Source organism: Solea senegalensis, linkage group LG12 (genome assembly GCF_019176455.1).
Source record: "Solea senegalensis isolate Sse05_10M linkage group LG12, IFAPA_SoseM_1, whole genome shotgun sequence".
Lineage (NCBI taxonomy): Eukaryota > Metazoa > Chordata > Actinopteri > Pleuronectiformes > Soleidae > Solea > Solea senegalensis.
Window position 1 is genome coordinate 13,199,465 of NC_058032.1, and position 19,116 is coordinate 13,218,580.

Here is a 19,116-nt window from a genome sequence, read left to right on the forward strand (position 1 = left end):
ACACAAAAAAAGGTTTTGGAATTGGGAAGATTTGTGAGACATTACAGCATCTGGTGTTTTTGCCTCATCATAACTTGCTAACCACAATGTAAATTTAAAAACAAAAGGAAAATTCAGCCTCAACTAACAGATAGTCCTTTTATTTTACGTCCGTGATTGTTTTGCACTATTGGAAGCCACCAATATGTATGACCAGGATAGTGGCTAGAAAAATCTCTCCCAGTCTCAGATAAGGAAAGTAAATAAAATATATACTGCATGAAAGGAAACCAAAGAGAAAGCTGAGCTTAAGTGGGTCACGGAAGTAGGCTAGACAGAAAATAAGAGGCGCGTTTCTTTCTTTGGGAAATCTACTCTGATTTCTTTTTTTTGTGCGACCAACAAAAGCTTCCTCTCAACTTCTTCTTGTATGAAATATTTTTGGATGATTGATGATGAGTTTCAAGCCTCGGACCAAGTGTCACTGGTGGGCACATAACAAAAAAAAAAGAATGGTAATACAACGCTAAATGCAAATGTATTACTATTTGCTTACCTAAATGCTGACTCCACTGGCCCTTCACTCTATATACACGACGAATACTGCAAAACACCAGCTCAGTGCAACAGAGAAAATCAAAGCTATGTGATTTCAATTTTAAAAAAAGCCTCAATCTACTGAGTGTTCTCAGACAAACACAACGTTTTCAAATGTATACGGTATTTCATACAAACCTCTGCTGTCATGTAAACAAGTGTTGTTGTTGTTGTTGTTATTGGTGGTGTTGGTGCATTTGTTATTTTTGTTGTTCTATGCAACGCTGCAGATACAGAGCCCAAGTGGAAACATGGCAGGTGCAAGAAGTGCAAGACGCTGGGTGGTTGGGTGCCTCACACACACACACACACACACACACACACACACGCACACACACACACACACACACACACAGTGGGGGCCTGAGTGGGAGCAGACTGCATGTTCACAGTGTCAAACGATCAGGCTGCTGAGCTCAGTGTGGAGCTGATGTACACTTCACAGGGACGTTATGGACCAAAACACAGATGTGAGAAGACAAATTAAAATCTAATCTATTGCTGCTTCGTAATGAAGCAGCAACAGATAATGTAATGTGATTAGATCATTTTGAATTACAAACTATAAATCAGCCAATGGGGGGAAAAGAGAGAAGTGACAATAAGGCAGGATAATAATGAAATCTTTGTGTGTGGCAGGTGGAGGCGTGTCAGCTTCTCAGCAGATCTCTTGCTTCCTCTTTCCAGCCTGAGAGTTGGAGGTGAGAAACAGCTTTGCTGGATGCTTCTGTGGCACCATGTGATCATGTCTCTCCTCTTTGCCCTGCACGTCGCCACCTGTCTCGTCAAAAACTCTCGAAATCTTCATACAATTTGACTTATTTTTGCTGTTTTCATTTCTCTTTCCTGTCTTTTTTCCCCTGACTGTTTCTTCCCTACCATTTTAGTAATCTATTAAGGTATTATTTAATTAACTCTGCCCTGACACTGTTTATGACTGTAATAAGCTCTGATTCATGTCGGGGGGACAGCCGGAATACTAATGTGACACATCATGAAAATGACAGAGGGGTCTCGTGGGTCAGACGTCCTGTTATCATACACTTGCACTCTTCTGAGCCACCTCCAAACCAAAACATGCATTTTACATGTGAGAGGTCTAAATCTCTTCTGAAGAGCGTACTGGCAATTCAATAAGTCAAATAATATTCACATTAGTGAAATACTACACACACAAAACATTAGCCAGACATGGCATGTTTCAAGGACAGCTGCAGAGAAGGCAGACGTCTGAAATGATTATTATTACAGCCTAGATTAATGCATCTGCGAGAACAGAGAGAGAGAGAGGAAACACACCAAAGATTGAAGTGTTTAAGCTGGGAATGACGCCAAAACCAAACACATCACAGCAATTGAAAATATATATATATATATAAAAAAAAGGTCATCTAATAATAAAGCCATTAGTGCCAGTATGCTGTGAAGACTCAGATGAGATGCTGCGGGTCACATTTCACCGTCTGCTCGTGTCCTCAAATCACACATATGACCGCACAAACGACAACAAAGAGCAGCAGATATGAGATGATGCATGACCTGTAATCCGCAAACATTAAGTAATCTGAACGAATGTGCATTTGGCTCGTCAGTCTGGAACACTGTGATTTCAAACTCTTCTCAGGTGGTTGACTGAGAGGTCATAGAAGAACCTCAGTCATGTTTGCTCCAGCATTGCCAGGACGATTAGAGCCACAATGTATATCGTGGGCCAAAGCAATTGCACTCATTATGCAGACAGTTTTAGTTCTCTTCTCTCTTTTATTTGATGGATGAAGCTGCCAAAATAACAAGACATTGGCCTTCACATTATTGCTTATTTACACATTCATATTCACCAAAAAGCCAATGGACCATATTTTATTCTTGCTCTCTGTGTCACAGCTGTGTGAGTGAGTGAGTGAGTGAGTGAGTGCATGTTCAATCCCTGATGCTGTGTCTAGAGGGATTAGAATTCCCAGATCGGGGACAAATACTGTAGATGCTGTACTGCATGTTAAATTCCATCAGACGAAATGAATGCAAATGACTCCGGATACAAATGCTCAGAGAACATCCTTCATCAACACATGCACAGGCTTTGTAACTGTGCACACGTGTTAAAACAACAGAGTACGCCAAAGTAAACTGTGCTGATGTCTGGTGCAACTATGCACATATTCAGAGAGCACAGTGTTTCTGTTACAATAAGCATGCAAGTCTGAACTTGTTCAGGGGTGCCTTATTGAATATAAATTGCCGTTAAATCCCTAATCTGGATCAGGACTGGATGAAAGTCTGGTGGTATGTCTGATCCTTTTTACAGTTTTGCCCATTTTAAGAGGTAAGGATTTCTTGAAAACGGCACATTTGTTGTGATGTCATCAGTGGGTCGAGTCTTACCACAATTGAATGAGAACATATTTGGGTGATCACCTACCATCCCAAAAGAAATGAATCAGATTGGTAAACCCATACCGATGAAACGTAATCTCAATGACAGAGCTAATAATCATTTGTTCTCGAGCCTTGGGAAGAAAACTTTGAACAAAAGAAATGACTCAGTCAGAGGAATACAGAGTCAGACGAGTGCGTTTATTCCTGGGATTTCTCACTGGAATCTCTTCAGACTGAAATCTGTCATTGATCTCGAGCGCTGTTCACAGACTGATGTGAAATGACACACTTTCTCAGAAAAAATATATAAAATAGAGTGAGTCAAGTTTGACTTGTATCACAGCACAGGGGACGTCAGCTCTAGAAGTAAGCTGCTTGCAAGGAAATGTAACTTTGGGGGGACAATGATGACATTTCTGACAGAAATGAATCAGAAATCTCAATTTATTTCAGGTCGAGACACTGTGGCAATCAAAGATTTAAAGATTTGCATTCATCATAAATGATCTAGATAGGCTCCTTCTCACGCCACAGCACCCTGTGACACCTGAAAGATAATTTGTCACCTCATATTTTGACTTGAGGGTAGCTGGGGTCTATTGCGTATATGCAGCATACACAATACAGTGTAAATGTAAGTCATTCAATGGATGTGATGCCATCTGGTGGTTTAACACAGTCACATAGCTAAAAGACACTCACGAAACTAAGTAAGAAAATTAAGTGTCAAACCAAGCAAAATATCATCATCATCATCATCATCATCATCTACCGGTTTATCCTCCACCAGAGGGTCGTGGGGGGTGCTGTGCCAATCTCAGCTACATCGGGCTATAGACGGGGTACACCCTGGACAGTTTGCCAGTCCATCGCAGGGCCACACACATGGAGACAAAAAACCATTCCCAAGAAAAATATAATCTATTTATTTGTTTTGAAGATTTCAAATACAAAACGAGTGAATGCTGCTCATAAAACCACACAAAGCGACACACGGTGACAAAGAGTTCTTTCAAGTGATTTCATGGACAAGGAAATAAAGTGGAAACTATTCATGGTATTTAGAGCACACGGGGTAGTAAAAATGTGGCAATGTTATGCATACATTGATTTAGTCATGGAAGACAACCACACATTTTAAAAGCTGATCGCCTGAGACACATGTAACCTTTCCCCACTTAATTATAATGCCCTTTCACCATTCAATAACATATGATAATGATAAACTTGTCTGAAACACCTCTTTTCACTTGCCATCTGCCCCTGCTTTGTCCTTGCTTTTGTCCCGTGGCATACGGCCCATATTGTAAAATTCTGCGTTTGGCCTCATGTCAGTGAGGTGAGCGAGTCGGTTGGACATGGCAAAGAAAGCAGCAACAGCAGCGATGTCCCAAGCATCCTCGCGGTCAAAGCCCACTTCCTCCAACGCCTTGAAATGCTGTTCTGTGATGGTGTCACTGCGACACACAGCCATCGCAAAGTCCAGCATGGCGCGCTCCCGAGGACCCAGCTCTGCGTTCTCATAGTTAACGATGACCTGCGTGAAAAGTAGGGAAAGGGACGATGAGTGGAAACATCGGTTTTGCTTCGTTTCGTTTGTTTTACAGTGAGCAAAGAGGAAGCCTAAATAAAACATAAACACATGTCAACTTGCTATACAATGAGGAGGCAGATAAAGACATGAAAATGTGAATGATTCAAAATTAAAAGAAAAAAAAGAACAAAGAAACATGAGTCAAAGACGAATGGTACCTGATCGGACAGAGTGGGTTTCTTAGAGTAGATGCGATGCAGTGCACTGTGGGATACCACGCAGTATAGACACCTGTTGTGGATGCTGGTTGCAACCACGATTAGCTCTCGGTCAGCTTTGGATAATCTTCCTGATTATACAAATACATTAAATCAAGGGGAAAAGTAACATATTTTGTTTCCTATGCACACATTTGACACACAAAATAGCATATGATGCTTGAAATGTAAACATAAATCCATCATGTGTTTACTGATAATCAATTACTAAATCATATGCCAACTAATTTGATCACTGACTCATCTTCACTGACCATCAATTGAATGCTGTCTTCCTGTTTTCAGTCTATGACGTTAAACTGATCATCTTTGGTTTGTGGACAAACAAGACACTTGAAGATCATCATTTTGAAGTTTGGGAAGCACTGTTCAAAATTGTTTTCACAATTTTCGTGACAAAGCAACTCATTGATGAATAGGGAAAACAATGTACAGGTTATTTACCTTCTCTCTCTCTTAATCACACACACACCACAAACCTGTCTCCTTGTTCATTAGTTCGTTGTAGTAAGCGAAGAAGATTCTGAACTCAGCTGGTCTGTGAGAGAGCACTTTGAACACGTTTGGCAAAAAGCCTCCCTGTAAACAAAAGGTTAGTAAGTTAGTTGATAATACAGCAATGTTAATGAGCAGCAGTATGTTTAGTATGTTTACCTTTGCCTCGACTTCCTCCATAAGCTCAACGATATCATAAGGCAGGTCGTTCTTGGTGGGGATTGGATAGCGACTAATATTCTGTGAAGAAGCGTCGCTGCACAACTGTCTGTTCCCCGGCGCTAACGCCGCAACCTTCCCCCATGACCGGAGACTGGCCTGACCGTGGAGCAGGAGGCGCTGTGTGGACACAGAAATACGAGACAACCTGGAGATGAGGTTTGTCGCCATGTCTGTCAGGAGAGAAAGCTGTCTGTCTGTCCTGTTTGTTTTTTTATCACTTATTCGCCCCGTGTCCTGTAGAACTGGAAAGTACGGCGCCTGGGAAGGGTCAGGACGCGATACCAACAGCACATACAAACTAACCTACAACACAAGCTATGAGCTAGCTGACGTTGCAGTGTCAGGTGCCTGAAAATTGGAAAATCAACAGTGTAATTAAAAAACAGTTTGGTTGTCGCTTCCTTGGTATCGCCGCCCTGTCAAAGTAACCAATCGTAGAGCAAGTACTGAGTCGCGCCCACTGTCTGTTACCACCGTCATGCACTGCTCCTCCTCGCCGCTATGGGTCAGACTCCGGTTCTGTGATGCCTCGTTTTCTGGAACGTTAGCTGACAACAAACAAAGAAATACATTATTATCCCCGCGTTTCAGATGATCGGAAATAGATTAACGCTTTGTTTAACAAACATGGTGTGTTTTTTATGGGCAAATGTGGCATTTATTTTTCCCCGAGAGACATAAACCTGGGTAATAAATGTTTTATCAAGAGACGACCCGGTGACCCGGAAGTGACTTCGATGCTTTGCTTCTCGTTCACTGGGTGCAGTGTGAAAGTTGTGGGATAAACTATCAAAACAAGAGAGCCAATTGGGGCTTTCGAACTCTGCAACCGTCATGTTTTACCATGTAAGTATGTGTTATTCTCACTGTATGGACGGGCTAATAGCAGATAATAGATATTGTGTTTATAAAGGTTTAGCCCTCGCGTGATAGCTGCTTGGTTAGCATTGCTAATGCAGCAACATAAAAACTCTTATTTTACCTTGCCGACATGAAGCTTTATCAGATCACTGTAGCAACAACCACAGCATCACGTCGGTGAACCCCACAAACTCTAAAATACCAGCAATTCTGTGTGTTTACAGATTTCTTTGGAGCATGAAATCTTGCTACACCCGAGATATTTTGGTCCGAATCTACTCAACACCGTGAAACAGAAGCTTTTCACAGAAGTGGAGGGCACATGCACTGGCAAGTGAGTGTTTCCAATACAAGTCATGTGTCTATTCGTCACATGTCTTAAGTTGCCTGTACGATGTGAACTTCTTATTTTGTTGACGTGCATGTATTATGTTGAAATATATGTGTATGTAATGAACCCCAGCTCAAATCACACGCCAATTTTGATTTTTATTGGATCTCTGGGGCTATTTGACAACATTGATCATAACAGTGTATGACAAAAGTTTGTGAAATTTAATTTATACTTAAAGCCATTCTGAATATTTTTGGACTGATACAAGATTGCATTTAAAATTAATGTTTTTAAAATAAATATGTAATCCTAATGGCGACCATACATTTGTCAATGCCTTTTATGTTATCCCCACAGTATGATCACTGAGCTGAATTTCAATAAGTTTGTTTGTATTCATGTTATACACAGGGAATCAGCACATTGCTAATTCATTGCTCTCTTTCAGGTATGGCTTTGTCATTGCAGTCACTACCATTGACAACATCGGGGCAGGTATAATCCAGCCAGGCAGAGGGTTTGTTCTGTACCCAGTAAAGTATAAGGCCATTGTGTTCCGCCCATTCAAGGGGGAAGTGGTGGATGCTGTGGTCACTCAGGTTAACAAGGTGAGGAGCAGTGCAGGTTTACCAACTATTGTGCACAATTTCTATTTCATCTGTATATCACAATGGCGTTTCCCACCACCACACCACCCCTCAATGCTGTTTTCTCATTAATTTGACATTGCATTGCTTGTTGGTATTTAGTGTTTCTGCAGTAGAATGTTTTAAATGTCAATGAATTTCAAGTTTCCTGTTTCTTACAGGTTGGATTGTTCACAGAGATTGGTCCCATGTCTTGCTTCATCTCTAGACATGTGAGTCAGTGTAGCATGGTTGTGTTTGGTACATAATTTGATTTACATCTTTTATTTTGTATCTAATGAGAAACTTTCTATTTGCAGTCCATCCCCTCAGAAATGGAGTTTGACCCAAATTCTAATCCGCCTTGTTACAAGACGGTTGATGAGGTAAGAATATTCAGGGTTATATTTTGTTATCAAAAAATAATTCCCTTGATTAGGTATCTACCAGATTTCACAATTAAATGAGTAAATGTAAAATGTACCTTTTTAGGTCTGGGAAAGATAGTAATGTATTACATAAATCTGTTTAAAAAGCATTTTTGGTGCTGTTCACGGCTGTTCTGCCGTTGTCAGTTTACTGTTACAAAATTATGAATTTATTGTTTTTGTCTGTTTTCCTTAAGGACATTGTAATCCAACAAGATGATGAGATTCGGCTAAAGATTGTGGGAACAAGAGTGGATAAGAATGATATTGTAAGTGTATTCTTTCTTTTTGAAAGTAGACCAAATAGTTCACCTTGCTGCAGGAAAATATATCAGACAATATGTCAGATGTTACACAATGGTTTTTGAAATGATCCTCTTTGTTTTCCAGTTTGCTATTGGATCTCTCATGGATGATTATCTGGGTGAGTATGGTGTCAGAGAACATATCACTTACTGCATTGTGCAACTTACAAAATGCATTGAATTATGTCAAATAAAAATGAAAATATTGTATCCCTGAAATGTCGACATCATGAGGTCTGTTCTGTAAAGTAGGTTCAACATACCAAGGATATACAGTATCTTCATTATGTGGCTTCATTGATCCTAACGTTGGTGTTGATACTGGTCTTTAAATTGACCCGTATCAGTATTTAAATTGTTGTTATCAAGTTAGAGTGTTCGTCTTAAGGTCATTTAATCTGTCTCTGTATGGTATTAGTATACAGAAGCACAATACAATTAAATTGACTGAAGCCAACAGAAAAAAGATCTTCTGTATTTACGACCTGACCCTCTGCAGTAAAGAAAATTGCTAATATAAAAAAGTCAAAGAAAGCCAAAGGCGTTTCCCAGTGTCTGAACATTCTTGCTGTCCTGAGAGACACTATCATGATCCACCCACTGAGTTCCGATTGATCTTTCATAAATAGTGATACCATTTACCAAAGGAAATATCTGGTTACAAGCCACAAGCAATAATCCCTGGAGTCAGTTTGTTGTGCAATATAGTTGACTGATGACATGACATGACATTACCTTGCCAATGGCAAATTCTGCTTCACAGTACAGGTACTTTGATCATATAAAAGTTTTTGTTTTGTGATCAATCCCTAAACTTTCCCTCAACTTTTTTTTTCCAGGTCTTGTAAGCTGAGTTTTACGAAGGCTGCACTTCACATGGAACATTTTATGTAGTAGTGTATTTCTTTGTTTGTTAAAATTAATATTTTTCTACAATGATTGACATGATTTGGTGACTGCTGGTCATAGCTACTTTGTTTTATGATTATGCTTTATTACTATAAAATGTGTAGGTTTTTAGAGTTGCAAGATTTGGAGAAAAAATTGTGAACTTTAATACAGAAATAAGTCATCTACTCATTGTCCATCCAAACTCTGTATTTCTATTTTGTTTCTGTGCAAAATAAAACTTTTTATTTGTTCTTATATCTAGGATCCTTGTCTGTTTGATGTGCAGTGTACAAACATGTTACTGTAGTTAATATTCAAAGAAAGAAAATAAATTGTGCTGAAATGTGGCAAAGCATGACGCCACTGTGCAAATCATGCCCAAAATTGCAATTCTTACTAAGGATGCTGTAATCGCACTATTAGATAAGATATTGGAAAAAGTGTATGACTATGTAGGGAGGGAGTTTTATTTAAGCTTCCTGGTGCAGGAATAACAGGTAAAATGTTTTACTGGATAAAAAAAGTTTCCTTAGCCACAATCTGTTCAGCTGAGAATTGGTTGGTGTTGTCAGAAAGGGTTGAAAAGGGTCGAAACATTATATTACATGTAATTTAGATTCAGATTCAACATTTAGATTTAGCATAATTAGATCTAATATGTAGGTGTAATATTTAATAATTAGATTTATTTTAAGAACTAAATTTGGCAAAAATGATTTTCAGCATGAGCCACTTCACACCCGTCACCACATAAGTTGTATTTTTAACTGACTGATCTGGGGCTTTCATGCTTTAATGTTCAGTGTTGAGAGGAATTGTCAGGCAGTCACAGCTGGTCTATTTCTCAAGAATAATGACTTTAATCTTTGGACTTTAAACCGTGTGGAAGGAATGTGCACAAGAGAAGAACTGTGAGAACTGTGATAAAGAACTTTGAACTGTTGGACTGCGGGTTGGGGCAGCATCGCACCTCTCAGTGTACAGCCTGCCGGAAATCATTATTAGAAGAAGAAACGGGTTTCTTTTACGCGCACGTCTTTTGGTCGTAAATACGTCAGAGGAGCGCGCCCACGTTCTTTCTTTCTCTCGTACTGAAGATGGCGGCAGGGGTGAGTAAAATGGAGAGGGGCCCTATGACGGAGCTTTCTCTATACTTTCCTGTCACAATCCACTTTAAATCAGCGCCATCTACGCTCTTAATGAATGCCTTTATGTCACAACAGTGTCAGCTCTGTGTTTTAAAGCTTGTAGGCGGTTTATTTGCGAAATTTTCATTCACTGTTCTCCCTTGCTAGCTCTTGCTATCCTGACGTCGCATTGAAACCGAATGACACTCCTTCTGGCCCAGGCTTGTGCCACGTTACCCTTTTCATTCCGTGTAAACTATCGCTGCGTTTGTCGCGTGTTTTCGCTTAACCTGGGAATTAATGTGCGGTTTTGTTGAATTCTGAGTTGCCCATTACACTGTGTTGTAATGTTAAGGGTTGGTTGAAAGGAAAGCTATGGTTATGTTAGCGGCGAGATGACTGGTTAGCATTTAAAGCAAGTTAAATCACCACGTGAATATCCAGCATTCCAGAGCTTATCTCTGTCTGTATATTTTTCTGCTGTTTCAGTTTCTCTCGTCTAAATAAGTTTTAAGGGGTCAGCCATCTGTATGTGGATTACATCATTCATTTAATACAAGAATATTTAAAGGGTTCAAGTTAGCATTGATGAGAGGCTTTGTCTCTATGTTACCTTATACTACACAGTTCATGGAGATTAACACATCAATAAAAGGCATTCATTGTATCTACTTTGCTTAAAAATGTTTAAATCTTATCACCAAGTTCTCTAGTTCAACTTAAAATGGAGTGCCTTTGCTTGTAGAATTGTGATATGTACATGTCCATTTTATATTTGTTACTCTTGGTTGTTCAACATCTCCTGTGTTGTCTTTGCTGGTTTCAGACTCTCTACACGTACCCAGAGAACTGGCGGGCCTTCAAGGCCCAGATTGCAGCCCAGTACAGTGGTGCTGCCCTCAAAGTTGCCAGCACTTCCCCTGCCTTCACCTTTGGGCAGACGAACCGTACTCCTGCCTTCCTCAACAACTTCCCTTTGGGCAAGGTTAGTGCAGCTGATTTAGTAATTTGGATTATCCTAGTGAAAGTGCTTCAATGAGCTTTTTTTCACCATAACTTTGGCAATGTTAGTAGTTTGGACTAAACGGTTGTAGCAATTTCTATAACTGATGCATTAACCAATTGTAATGTAAAACTGGTTTGACTGCATCCTTGTAATCTGTTCATTCATTGAATGGATAAATAGCCATATGAAGTTAATGAACAATTTTTTTTTCATTTCTCTTTGTAGGTACCTGCTTACCAGGGAGATGATGGCTTCTGTCTGTTTGAGAGTAATGCCATTGCTCACTACTGTAAGTCTCAAATGTATAATCATGAAATGATAAATCTTGCACACTCTTGGTCAGGATGTTGATTATTCAGGCAAATCTTGAAATACAGTAGATGCTAATTGATTGGATTAGGCAACTTCTCCATGTCCACTTAAAGCAGAACTTTGCATGATTGGTCCCCGTTTTTCTCTGCTTCTTTTTGTCCAGCTATGCCATGAATGTCTTAAATAACGCCATCGCTGCCCTGATCTTAAAACTGCTATTTGGCTAGGGTGTGTGCAGTGCCTTGAAGCAATTTGTTTCTCGCGAGACCTTCTGATTCTGAGGACTTCAAGGCCCTAATCTTGCAAGGCTGGTTTTCCGCTAACAGACGGTAGGGGAGTGGAGACGGGCCCCAATTTCCCGCAACAAGATATTTAACCTTAACAATGACTCTGAAGCTGTTAGAGTAAAAATCCTGCACAGTTCTGCTTTAAATGTCTAATTATCTGGAATGGGTCGCTCAAATTGGCGTTTTAGTGTAGCATCTTGCTGTCATGGCAGACATGGAATAATCATGGAAAAACCCATTTGCTGGTCAGATGTATTTTGAGTGTTTAATACCAAAACATTGTTGAAATGCAGATCTCACCAAAAATTACATGCTTAGATCCTAGACTAGTTTTTTTTTCTTCATTTCAATAAATAAACATGTTTTGTCTTTGAACCATAGTGAGCAATGATGCCCTGCGTGGTGCCACTCCTCAGGCCGCAGCCCAAGTGCTGCAGTGGGTGAGCTTCGCTGACTCAGAGATCATCCCGCCAGCCAGCACATGGGTTTTCCCCACTCTGGGAATCATGCAGTTCAACAAACAGGTACTTAAATCATTTTCTGACCAAGCTTAAGATCTAATGATTATTTGCTAACTGTAGTTGTAAGTGGGAGCCAGCCAGGTGGTCAGATTGCAGTGTCCTTCTCTGTGGCTCATGTAGCTGATTATAGATTTCATGTATTATGTAATCCTGCATAGTCATCTTTTTTAAAAATCTGGATCTGTCCAGGCCACAGAACAGGCCAAGGAGGATGTGAAGCGTGCCCTTACTCTGCTGAACCAACACCTGAACACCCGCACCTTCCTTGTGGGTGAGAGAGTCAGCCTTGCCGACATCACTGTGGTTTGCTCCATGCTCTGGCTCTACAAACAGGTTTGACATACACACTACAGATACATTGCCATACACTCTCCTGCCTATTATGTTTTGCTTCTATGTAATGTTTTTTGAGCCATAATAATTAGGAGTCACTTCAATTTACCCTGTAGGTCCTTGAGCCTTCTTTCCGTCAACCATACCCCAATGTGAACCGCTGGTTTGCCACCTGTGTTAACCAGCCCCAGTTCAAGGCTGTCCTTGGAGAGGTTAAGCTGTGTGAAAAGATGGCTCAGTTTGATGGTAAGTTACGAAATGTTGTTTACCTGACATTTTAAAAAACAGTTTAGTGAGTCTTCATCCGGACTTGTATGTCTCACTCGTTTTGAGTTGGCATACCTGGATAAAACATTAGGCCTCGAGCTGGCCTGGATTCTCTATTCATGCAAAGCTCCAATCTTGTGCTCTGTCAACTTAAGAAAAGTTAATGGTTGGTAGCAAGACTGGCATTCGACATGCTAACTAGCCACCTACTGAACTGGAAGCCACTTAATTATGACGAGCTGAAAGGGGACATATCGGCCTTAGAACGTAGGCAGACCACTTAATTCTTAAACTTGTTTTCACCGCTAGTACTTGTATACAGGGGCAGTAGTCAATTGAAAGGTGTTGACTGTATGGGAACAAGAAGAAATTAAAACATTTGACTGTCATTTGATGGGTGTAATAAGCAGTTTTCTGTTGGGGAATTGGTTAATGTTCATTTGGATCAGTGGTTAACAATGCAGTGCCTGTGAGCACCTGGTCGACCACGGGCAGCCAATAAGGTGGTGGGTCGGTGGGATTTATGCACTTCGTCAATATAGAAGATATAAAGCTAAGTATGTGAACACATACAAGAAAAATGTAGAACATGCATTAACATAAAAGACATTGAACTGGAAAGAACAAGGACAACAAAGAACAATAATTTAAAGAGTGGTATAAAAAGGAATAAATGGGTGTCCAGGGGTCTGGTCTATTTTTAAATATATATTTAAGTATTACATTTACAGTATGAGAATATAAAATGCAAAATAGTGGATAAAACATGGGTCATAGGTTGCATGCCATCTGCGACTTGCGTGCTAAGCTAGACGCCTGAGGGGAAAAGTATTTCTGACTCCTTAAAATGCTGAACACCTTTTGGATGTTTTAATGGCTGACAGATTTGACCTGATGGATGTAAAAGACTTGCGGAGAGAGTAGGGGTGGATGGTAGGACGATATTAGACTGTGAAGGTTTAGAACATGTTGACGAACTGTCGAAGCAGAAAGATCGTATTATACAGTTGGCACATTCTATCCATTGCTAATCCATGCTCATGGATTTTTTCCATTCAGCCAAATCACACTATTTGCTAGTCTGCGTCATGCAAGATCAACTAACATCAAACCACGAGTAGTGTTGTAGATTTCTTTTTGATTCAGAGTGTAGCAGGAAGCCATGACAAAAACTTCTGGGTGTGGGAAAGAGGTGATCCCCTGTCATTGGGCAAGGCAGTGTCCAGATATGGCACCAAGTCTTAATCTGACGGGGGTAGAGAAAGAGATCCCATATTCATCCCAGTCATCTCTGAATCAGTGAGTAAAAGGCTGGTTCATGCTATGGGCACAAGTAACTTTATGATCTGAGGTCTTGCAGGGTTTATAGGCATGTTTAAGCTTTAGTTTGGTCAGGAGGGTAGTTAAACGTTATTAGGAGTAAGCACTGAAATTACTATGCAATTTAATGCATGATATTCACAATTTAAACGATTCATTGCATGAAATACAAAGGCATTCAAATGCTAGCCTTCCATATTCTCTACCCAAAAGGTAGCTCTCACTCAAAAAGGTTATTGACCCCTGATCTAGAGTGAGCTTATGCAAGCCATGTCAAATTACTTGTATTTCACTCTTCACTTCCAAAATCATTGCCAGAGAGTAGTCCCACGGAGTGCAAAAACCAAAAACAGATGATTGGAACATTGACTTGAACACTAAATGGCAAACATTGTTTTTCATTGTTCTGTTTGTTCAGCCAAGAAGTTTGCTGACATGCAGCCCAAGAAAGAGGCCCCTCCTAAGAAAGAAAAATCACCAAAAGAGGCAGCCAAGCCCCAGGAGAAAAAAGAAAAGAAAAAGGAGGAGAAGAAGCCTGCCCCTGAAGAGGAGATGGATGACTGTGATGCTGTATTGGCCGCTGAGCCCAAAACCAAGGACCCCTTTGCACACCTGCCAAAGAGGTAAACGACTGCAGTCTGACCTTGTGTGTGTGTGTGTAGGTGTAGGTGTGTGTGTGTGTGTAGGTGTGTGTGTGATGTTTAGGTAGGTGTGTGTGTGTGTGATGTTTAGGTAGGTGTGTGTGTGTGATGTTTAGGTAGGTGTGTGTGTGTATATATATATGTATGTATGTGTGTATATATATATATATAGATATAGTATATATATATATATATATATATATATATATATATATATATGTATATATATATATGTATGTATGTGTGTATATGTAAATTATTTTTTTTTGGATATGCAAAGAAAATTATCCAGAATTGTCTCGCAGGCAAAGTAGTGCTTTCAAATAATGGGACACTTTGACCAATACTCTAGTTGACTCTATAGTGCATTTCAAGTGACCATTCATAGGAAATGATGCATGGTCTGCTCACAATTTGTTTAGCGAGGTAAATGAGCCTGTACTCCAGGAAACTTCTGTGTGGGGGAAGCAGGTTGTCCCCTGTCATTGGGCAAGGCGGTGTCCAGATATGGCACCAAGTCTTAATCTGACGGGGGTAGAGAAAGAGATTCCATATTCATCCCAGTCATCTCTGAATCAGTGAGTAAAAGGCTGGTTCATGCTATGGGCACAAATTAATTTAGGGCAGGCACAGGCATGTTTTAAGCCTTAGGTTTCAAATTAAAAGTGAATGTTTGATAGGTGGCCATCTGTTCCTAGCTGGAGTTGTTTTTGTGTTAATGAAACATTTTTTCTCACCTTGTCATAATGTCGCCCTGTACATAAAACAAACATGTACATGACCTGATCCCCCTCTTTTCAGCACATTTGTCATGGATGAGTTTAAGAGGAAGTATTCTAATGAGGATACCCTGACTGTCGCCATTCCCCACTTCTGGGAGCACTTTGACAAAGAGGGGTTCTCCATCTGGTATTGCCAGTACAAATATCCAGAGGAGCTGACACAAGCCTTTAAGAGCTGCAACCTTATCACAGGTGAGACTCTGCAAAAGGCACTTGCCTGAACACATTTGGGTCTGTGTACATCTTTATTCATTGTATAGAAATGGTTTGGTTCATGAGTTTCCTCCCATTGAGAAGATTCTCTTTTCTGTGACCTTCAAGACCCTTACTACCATATTTTGTCTTAACATTTGTATGCATGTAGAATGTACAATTCCTTGTCTTCAACATTTTACCTGTTTGCACAGTGAAAGAGAGACGGGAACTTTGAGAGTAGGGGAACAACCAGAATTGTGACTCGAATAAGGGAACTGCAGCTGCCCATGTGCTACACACCCTTATCAATAAATACTGTTTTGCAATAATGGTTTGTATGTAGGGCATTTAGAATTTAACAGCTGCATAATCCTTTATTGGCCACATTATTATGACATCAAAAGTATGAAAGAAAGCCTTGCTCAAGGTTAAAGCTAGTTTATTATGACCATTTCAAAACATTGGTCAATATCCACTCCAATCAAGTTCTTAAGAGTTGAGAGAACCCAGTGAGGCATTTGTGCAGGCTTAATAAAGAATGCACAATGGTCTGTGTTTAAATTAGACTTTCGTGGTTATAAATAAACCTGCTCTCAAATGACAGCTGTACACCTGTTGAGGGCAGTGTCCCCTGTCATTGGGCAAGGCAGTGTCCAATCATGGCACCAAGTCTTAATCTGATGGGGGAAGAGAAACTTGTAACCATATTCATCCCAGTCAACTCTGTCTGTGAGTAATGGGCTGGTTCATGCTGTGGTCACATTATAGACCGAAAAGATTTTGGGATACAAAGGATTCAGGGAGCTGATGTTCCTCCATGTTGATCCTCTTTGTGATCAAAGTCTTCTGTATAAGATACTGTGTATGGTTTGCGTTGGGAACACATGTCACGGTACTGTTGTGGACTAACTGTTTCTGTCAATTTTCATAAATGCCTACAGGTATGTTCCAGCGCCTGGACAGACTCAGAAAAAATGCCTTCGCCAGTGTCATCTTGTTTGGCACCAACAACGACAGCAGCATCTCTGGCATCTGGATCTTCAGGGGCCAGGAACTGGCCTTCCCTGTAAGTGTTTTTTAGATCGGACACACTGGTGTCCCTGGTTTACTGACTTCATAACGCCCGCCGGTGTTACCTGCCTATCTTTGACAAGCCTGATTGTCAAAAGTAGGCCCACCAAACGAACGTTTCCTGAGATTTGGTGTTTTTAAACAAAACTTGAGTGATTACTCGATGGTTCCCTGTCTGGGCAAGGCAGTGTCCAAATATGGCACTCAGTCTTAATCTGACGGGGGTAGAGAAAGAGATCCCATATTCATCCCAGTCATCTCTGAATCAGTGAGTAAAAGGCTGGTTCATGCTATGGGCACATTTAATATTCTCAGAAACAAAATTTATATCAAACTGACCTTTTGAAACAAACTGTCAGTAAGGAAATTATCCTCATTTAACTCTTAAACTCTTTTTATTGCTTGGAAATATGCTGGCGTGACTCATCTATCATTAGTAGAGGTGGCGATGAATGATTTGCTGTACAAAGCTGCAGGGTAATCGCTCGCATTCAAACAAGTCTTTTTGTTCCTCCCTTAGCTGTCTGATGACTGGCAGATCGACTATGAATCATACGACTGGCGCAAGCTGGATCCAGACAGCGAAGAGTGCAAGACCTTGGTGAAGGAGTACTTTGCCTGGGAGGGAGACTTTAAGCACGTGGGTAAAGCATTCAACCAGGGCAAGGTCTTCAAGTGAGAGGACACTGGCATTCTAAAACAAAAGCACTTTGCGACTCTGCTCTCCTCAAATTAAACCAGTGGACTTTCAGCCAACATGTGCTTACTCAACTGCAAGAAAGACAGTGTTTGAAGACGAGTGAATTTTGTCTCGGTGGCCCCAACTGTTCTTGTTTGTCCTGCGAAATAAAGCATTTTCAGTAATGCCATCAGTGGCATGTCTATGACTTCAGTCTACATGTATCTTTGTGTTAAAGTTAGTAGTATTTCAAGTTGTGACCCCATTGCAGTAATTCATTGATAATAAATGACCAGTCGACACCCATAAAAGAGCCAAGTAGTGGGAAAATTCCAACTGCTAGATCAGAAATGCAGAGTAATGAAGTTTATCTGGAAAAAGAAATTGAGAGGTCATTAACCTGCTGCAGCTGTGAATGTGTTCAACACCGTGACATCACTATGGTGCAATAAGACATTTCTGACTACACCCAACAGTAGTGCTGGGTGTGGTTAAAACTCATATTTAAAACATTGAAAGAAAAGCATTCCATGTAGCAACTGATATTTGGCCTCCAGATTCACACGTACTGGGGTTGATCACGTTAATCTGTGTACTGTTCATTTAATACGCTGTAATCACTCTTAGGATGTTGTGTAAGTTGCAGTGTCGTTGAAGTCCTGCAGAGGGCAGTTGTAGACCGGACGCTGGAAAGCGTTTGGGCTTGTTGGAGGGAACACCCAGCAGGGGAAGAAAATGAGTAGGCAGAGCTCTGTGATTTTCTCAAACTAAAACAAGGTCATCTGCTTTAAACTATAGGTTGTTGTTTTGATGTTGCCTGTGCCTCCCCTAAGGAAAGGAAGCATGCAATGAATCTTACTAAACATTCAAAATGTCATGTCCAGGATGTGTACTAAGTTTTAAACTTGGAGCATATAATTGTAAGGCTTCATCTACAGTAACACAACAGCTACTCTTATGTCGCTGATTGTGAATAAACCATTATTTATTGGTGTCTCTGAAATCAACATCAATGAAGAGCGATGCCAACTTGCAACTAGAGTTTTTCAAGCAATCCATTTTATCTTGTGCTGTTTGAGAATCAACCATTTACTCAGTCTTGTGTATGAAATAAGTTGGGCAGTTTTTTCATCAACCTTTTGAAATCAAGGTGCCAAGTGCTTTAAAAAAACGTGTACATATACACACGCATGTATTGTGCAAACGCCTTGCCACTGCCAGCTTTGTTTTTAACCCTTATTGCTCATGCGGCAAGGATCAGTGGCAGGCGCCCCCATGGCAATTTGCCGTGGGAATAATGCACAACGCCTTACATGGACATCCTGGGGTGGGTGTGTTTATAGGTCATATATTCAGGCTTCTTTTGTTGAGTCAAAGTTATGCTTAGTTTTATATCACTTTTTTGTTATTGCGATGTAAAGTAGCAATAACTGTGCAGAAGTCAGAATAGACCGTTTTTATTTTTTATCTGTCCATAAAAATGAGCTAAGCGAACTTTGAACTGTGACATATATCCAAATTTCACAAAGTCAATCTGTTTTTGTAAAAAAATTGCACACTTTTTGCTCAGGTGTGCTTTTTAGTTGGTTAAAATTGAAAAAGATTGTCTAGGTTGTGCTGTGAACGAGTTTCACTCATGCAACATGTGT

At 40.3% G+C, this 19,116-nt stretch overlaps 3 protein-coding genes across 3 annotated transcripts; 2 read left to right on the forward strand and 1 right to left on the reverse strand.

The window, feature by feature from the left end:
• Window positions 1–3,862: 3,862 nt before the first annotated feature.
• Window positions 3,863–5,953, reverse strand: si:ch211-175m2.5 (uncharacterized protein LOC568697 homolog). The gene is made up of 4 exons (XM_044039690.1): window positions 5,419–5,953; window positions 5,244–5,343; window positions 4,705–4,835; window positions 3,863–4,489 (listed from the first exon to the last, which is right to left on the reverse strand). Exons 1-4 carry the CDS (start codon window positions 5,647–5,649, stop codon window positions 4,199–4,201), a joined length of 753 nt encoding a protein of 250 aa, XP_043895625.1. The 5' UTR covers window positions 5,650–5,953; the 3' UTR covers window positions 3,863–4,198.
• Window positions 5,954–6,041: 88 nt separating this feature from the next.
• Window positions 6,042–9,181, forward strand: polr2g (RNA polymerase II subunit G). Its single transcript, XM_044039691.1, has 8 exons — window positions 6,042–6,327; window positions 6,567–6,676; window positions 7,125–7,284; window positions 7,485–7,535; window positions 7,623–7,688; window positions 7,928–7,999; window positions 8,121–8,154; window positions 8,875–9,181. Exons 1-8 carry the CDS (start codon window positions 6,316–6,318, stop codon window positions 8,886–8,888), a joined length of 519 nt encoding a protein of 172 aa, XP_043895626.1. The 5' UTR covers window positions 6,042–6,315; the 3' UTR covers window positions 8,889–9,181.
• A 776-nt stretch (window positions 9,182–9,957) lies between these two features.
• Window positions 9,958–17,675, forward strand: eef1g (eukaryotic translation elongation factor 1 gamma). The gene is made up of 10 exons (XM_044039689.1): window positions 9,958–10,035; window positions 10,880–11,038; window positions 11,285–11,348; window positions 12,040–12,182; window positions 12,369–12,512; window positions 12,629–12,758; window positions 14,518–14,722; window positions 15,542–15,714; window positions 16,659–16,783; window positions 17,309–17,675. The coding sequence occupies exons 1-10, from the start codon at window positions 10,024–10,026 to the stop codon at window positions 17,465–17,467; spliced, it is 1,314 nt and encodes a 437-aa protein (XP_043895624.1). The 5' UTR covers window positions 9,958–10,023; the 3' UTR covers window positions 17,468–17,675.
• The last annotated feature ends 1,441 nt before the right edge of the window (window positions 17,676–19,116 follow it).

Coding starts and splice junctions, on each gene's coding strand:
- eef1g (XM_044039689.1), top strand. Junction 11,039..11,284: donor ACAACTTCCCTTTGGGCAAG/GTTAGTGCAGCT, acceptor TTCTCTTTGTAG/GTACCTGCTTACCAGGGAGA. Junction 12,759..14,517: donor AAAGATGGCTCAGTTTGATG/GTAAGTTACGAA, acceptor CTGTTTGTTCAG/CCAAGAAGTTTGCTGACATG.
- si:ch211-175m2.5 (XM_044039690.1), bottom strand. CDS start 5,649: ATGGCGACAAACCTCATCTCCAGGTTGTCTCGTATTTCTGTGTCCACA. Junction 4,836..5,243: donor ACTAATGAACAAGGAGACAG/GTTTGTGGTGTG, acceptor TTGTATAATCAG/GAAGATTATCCAAAGCTGAC. Junction 4,490..4,704: donor AACCCACTCTGTCCGATCAG/GTACCATTCGTC, acceptor CTTTTCACGCAG/GTCATCGTTAACTATGAGAA.
- polr2g (XM_044039691.1), top strand. Junction 6,677..7,124: donor GAGGGCACATGCACTGGCAA/GTGAGTGTTTCC, acceptor GCTCTCTTTCAG/GTATGGCTTTGTCATTGCAG. Junction 8,000..8,120: donor GAGTGGATAAGAATGATATT/GTAAGTGTATTC, acceptor TTTGTTTTCCAG/TTTGCTATTGGATCTCTCAT.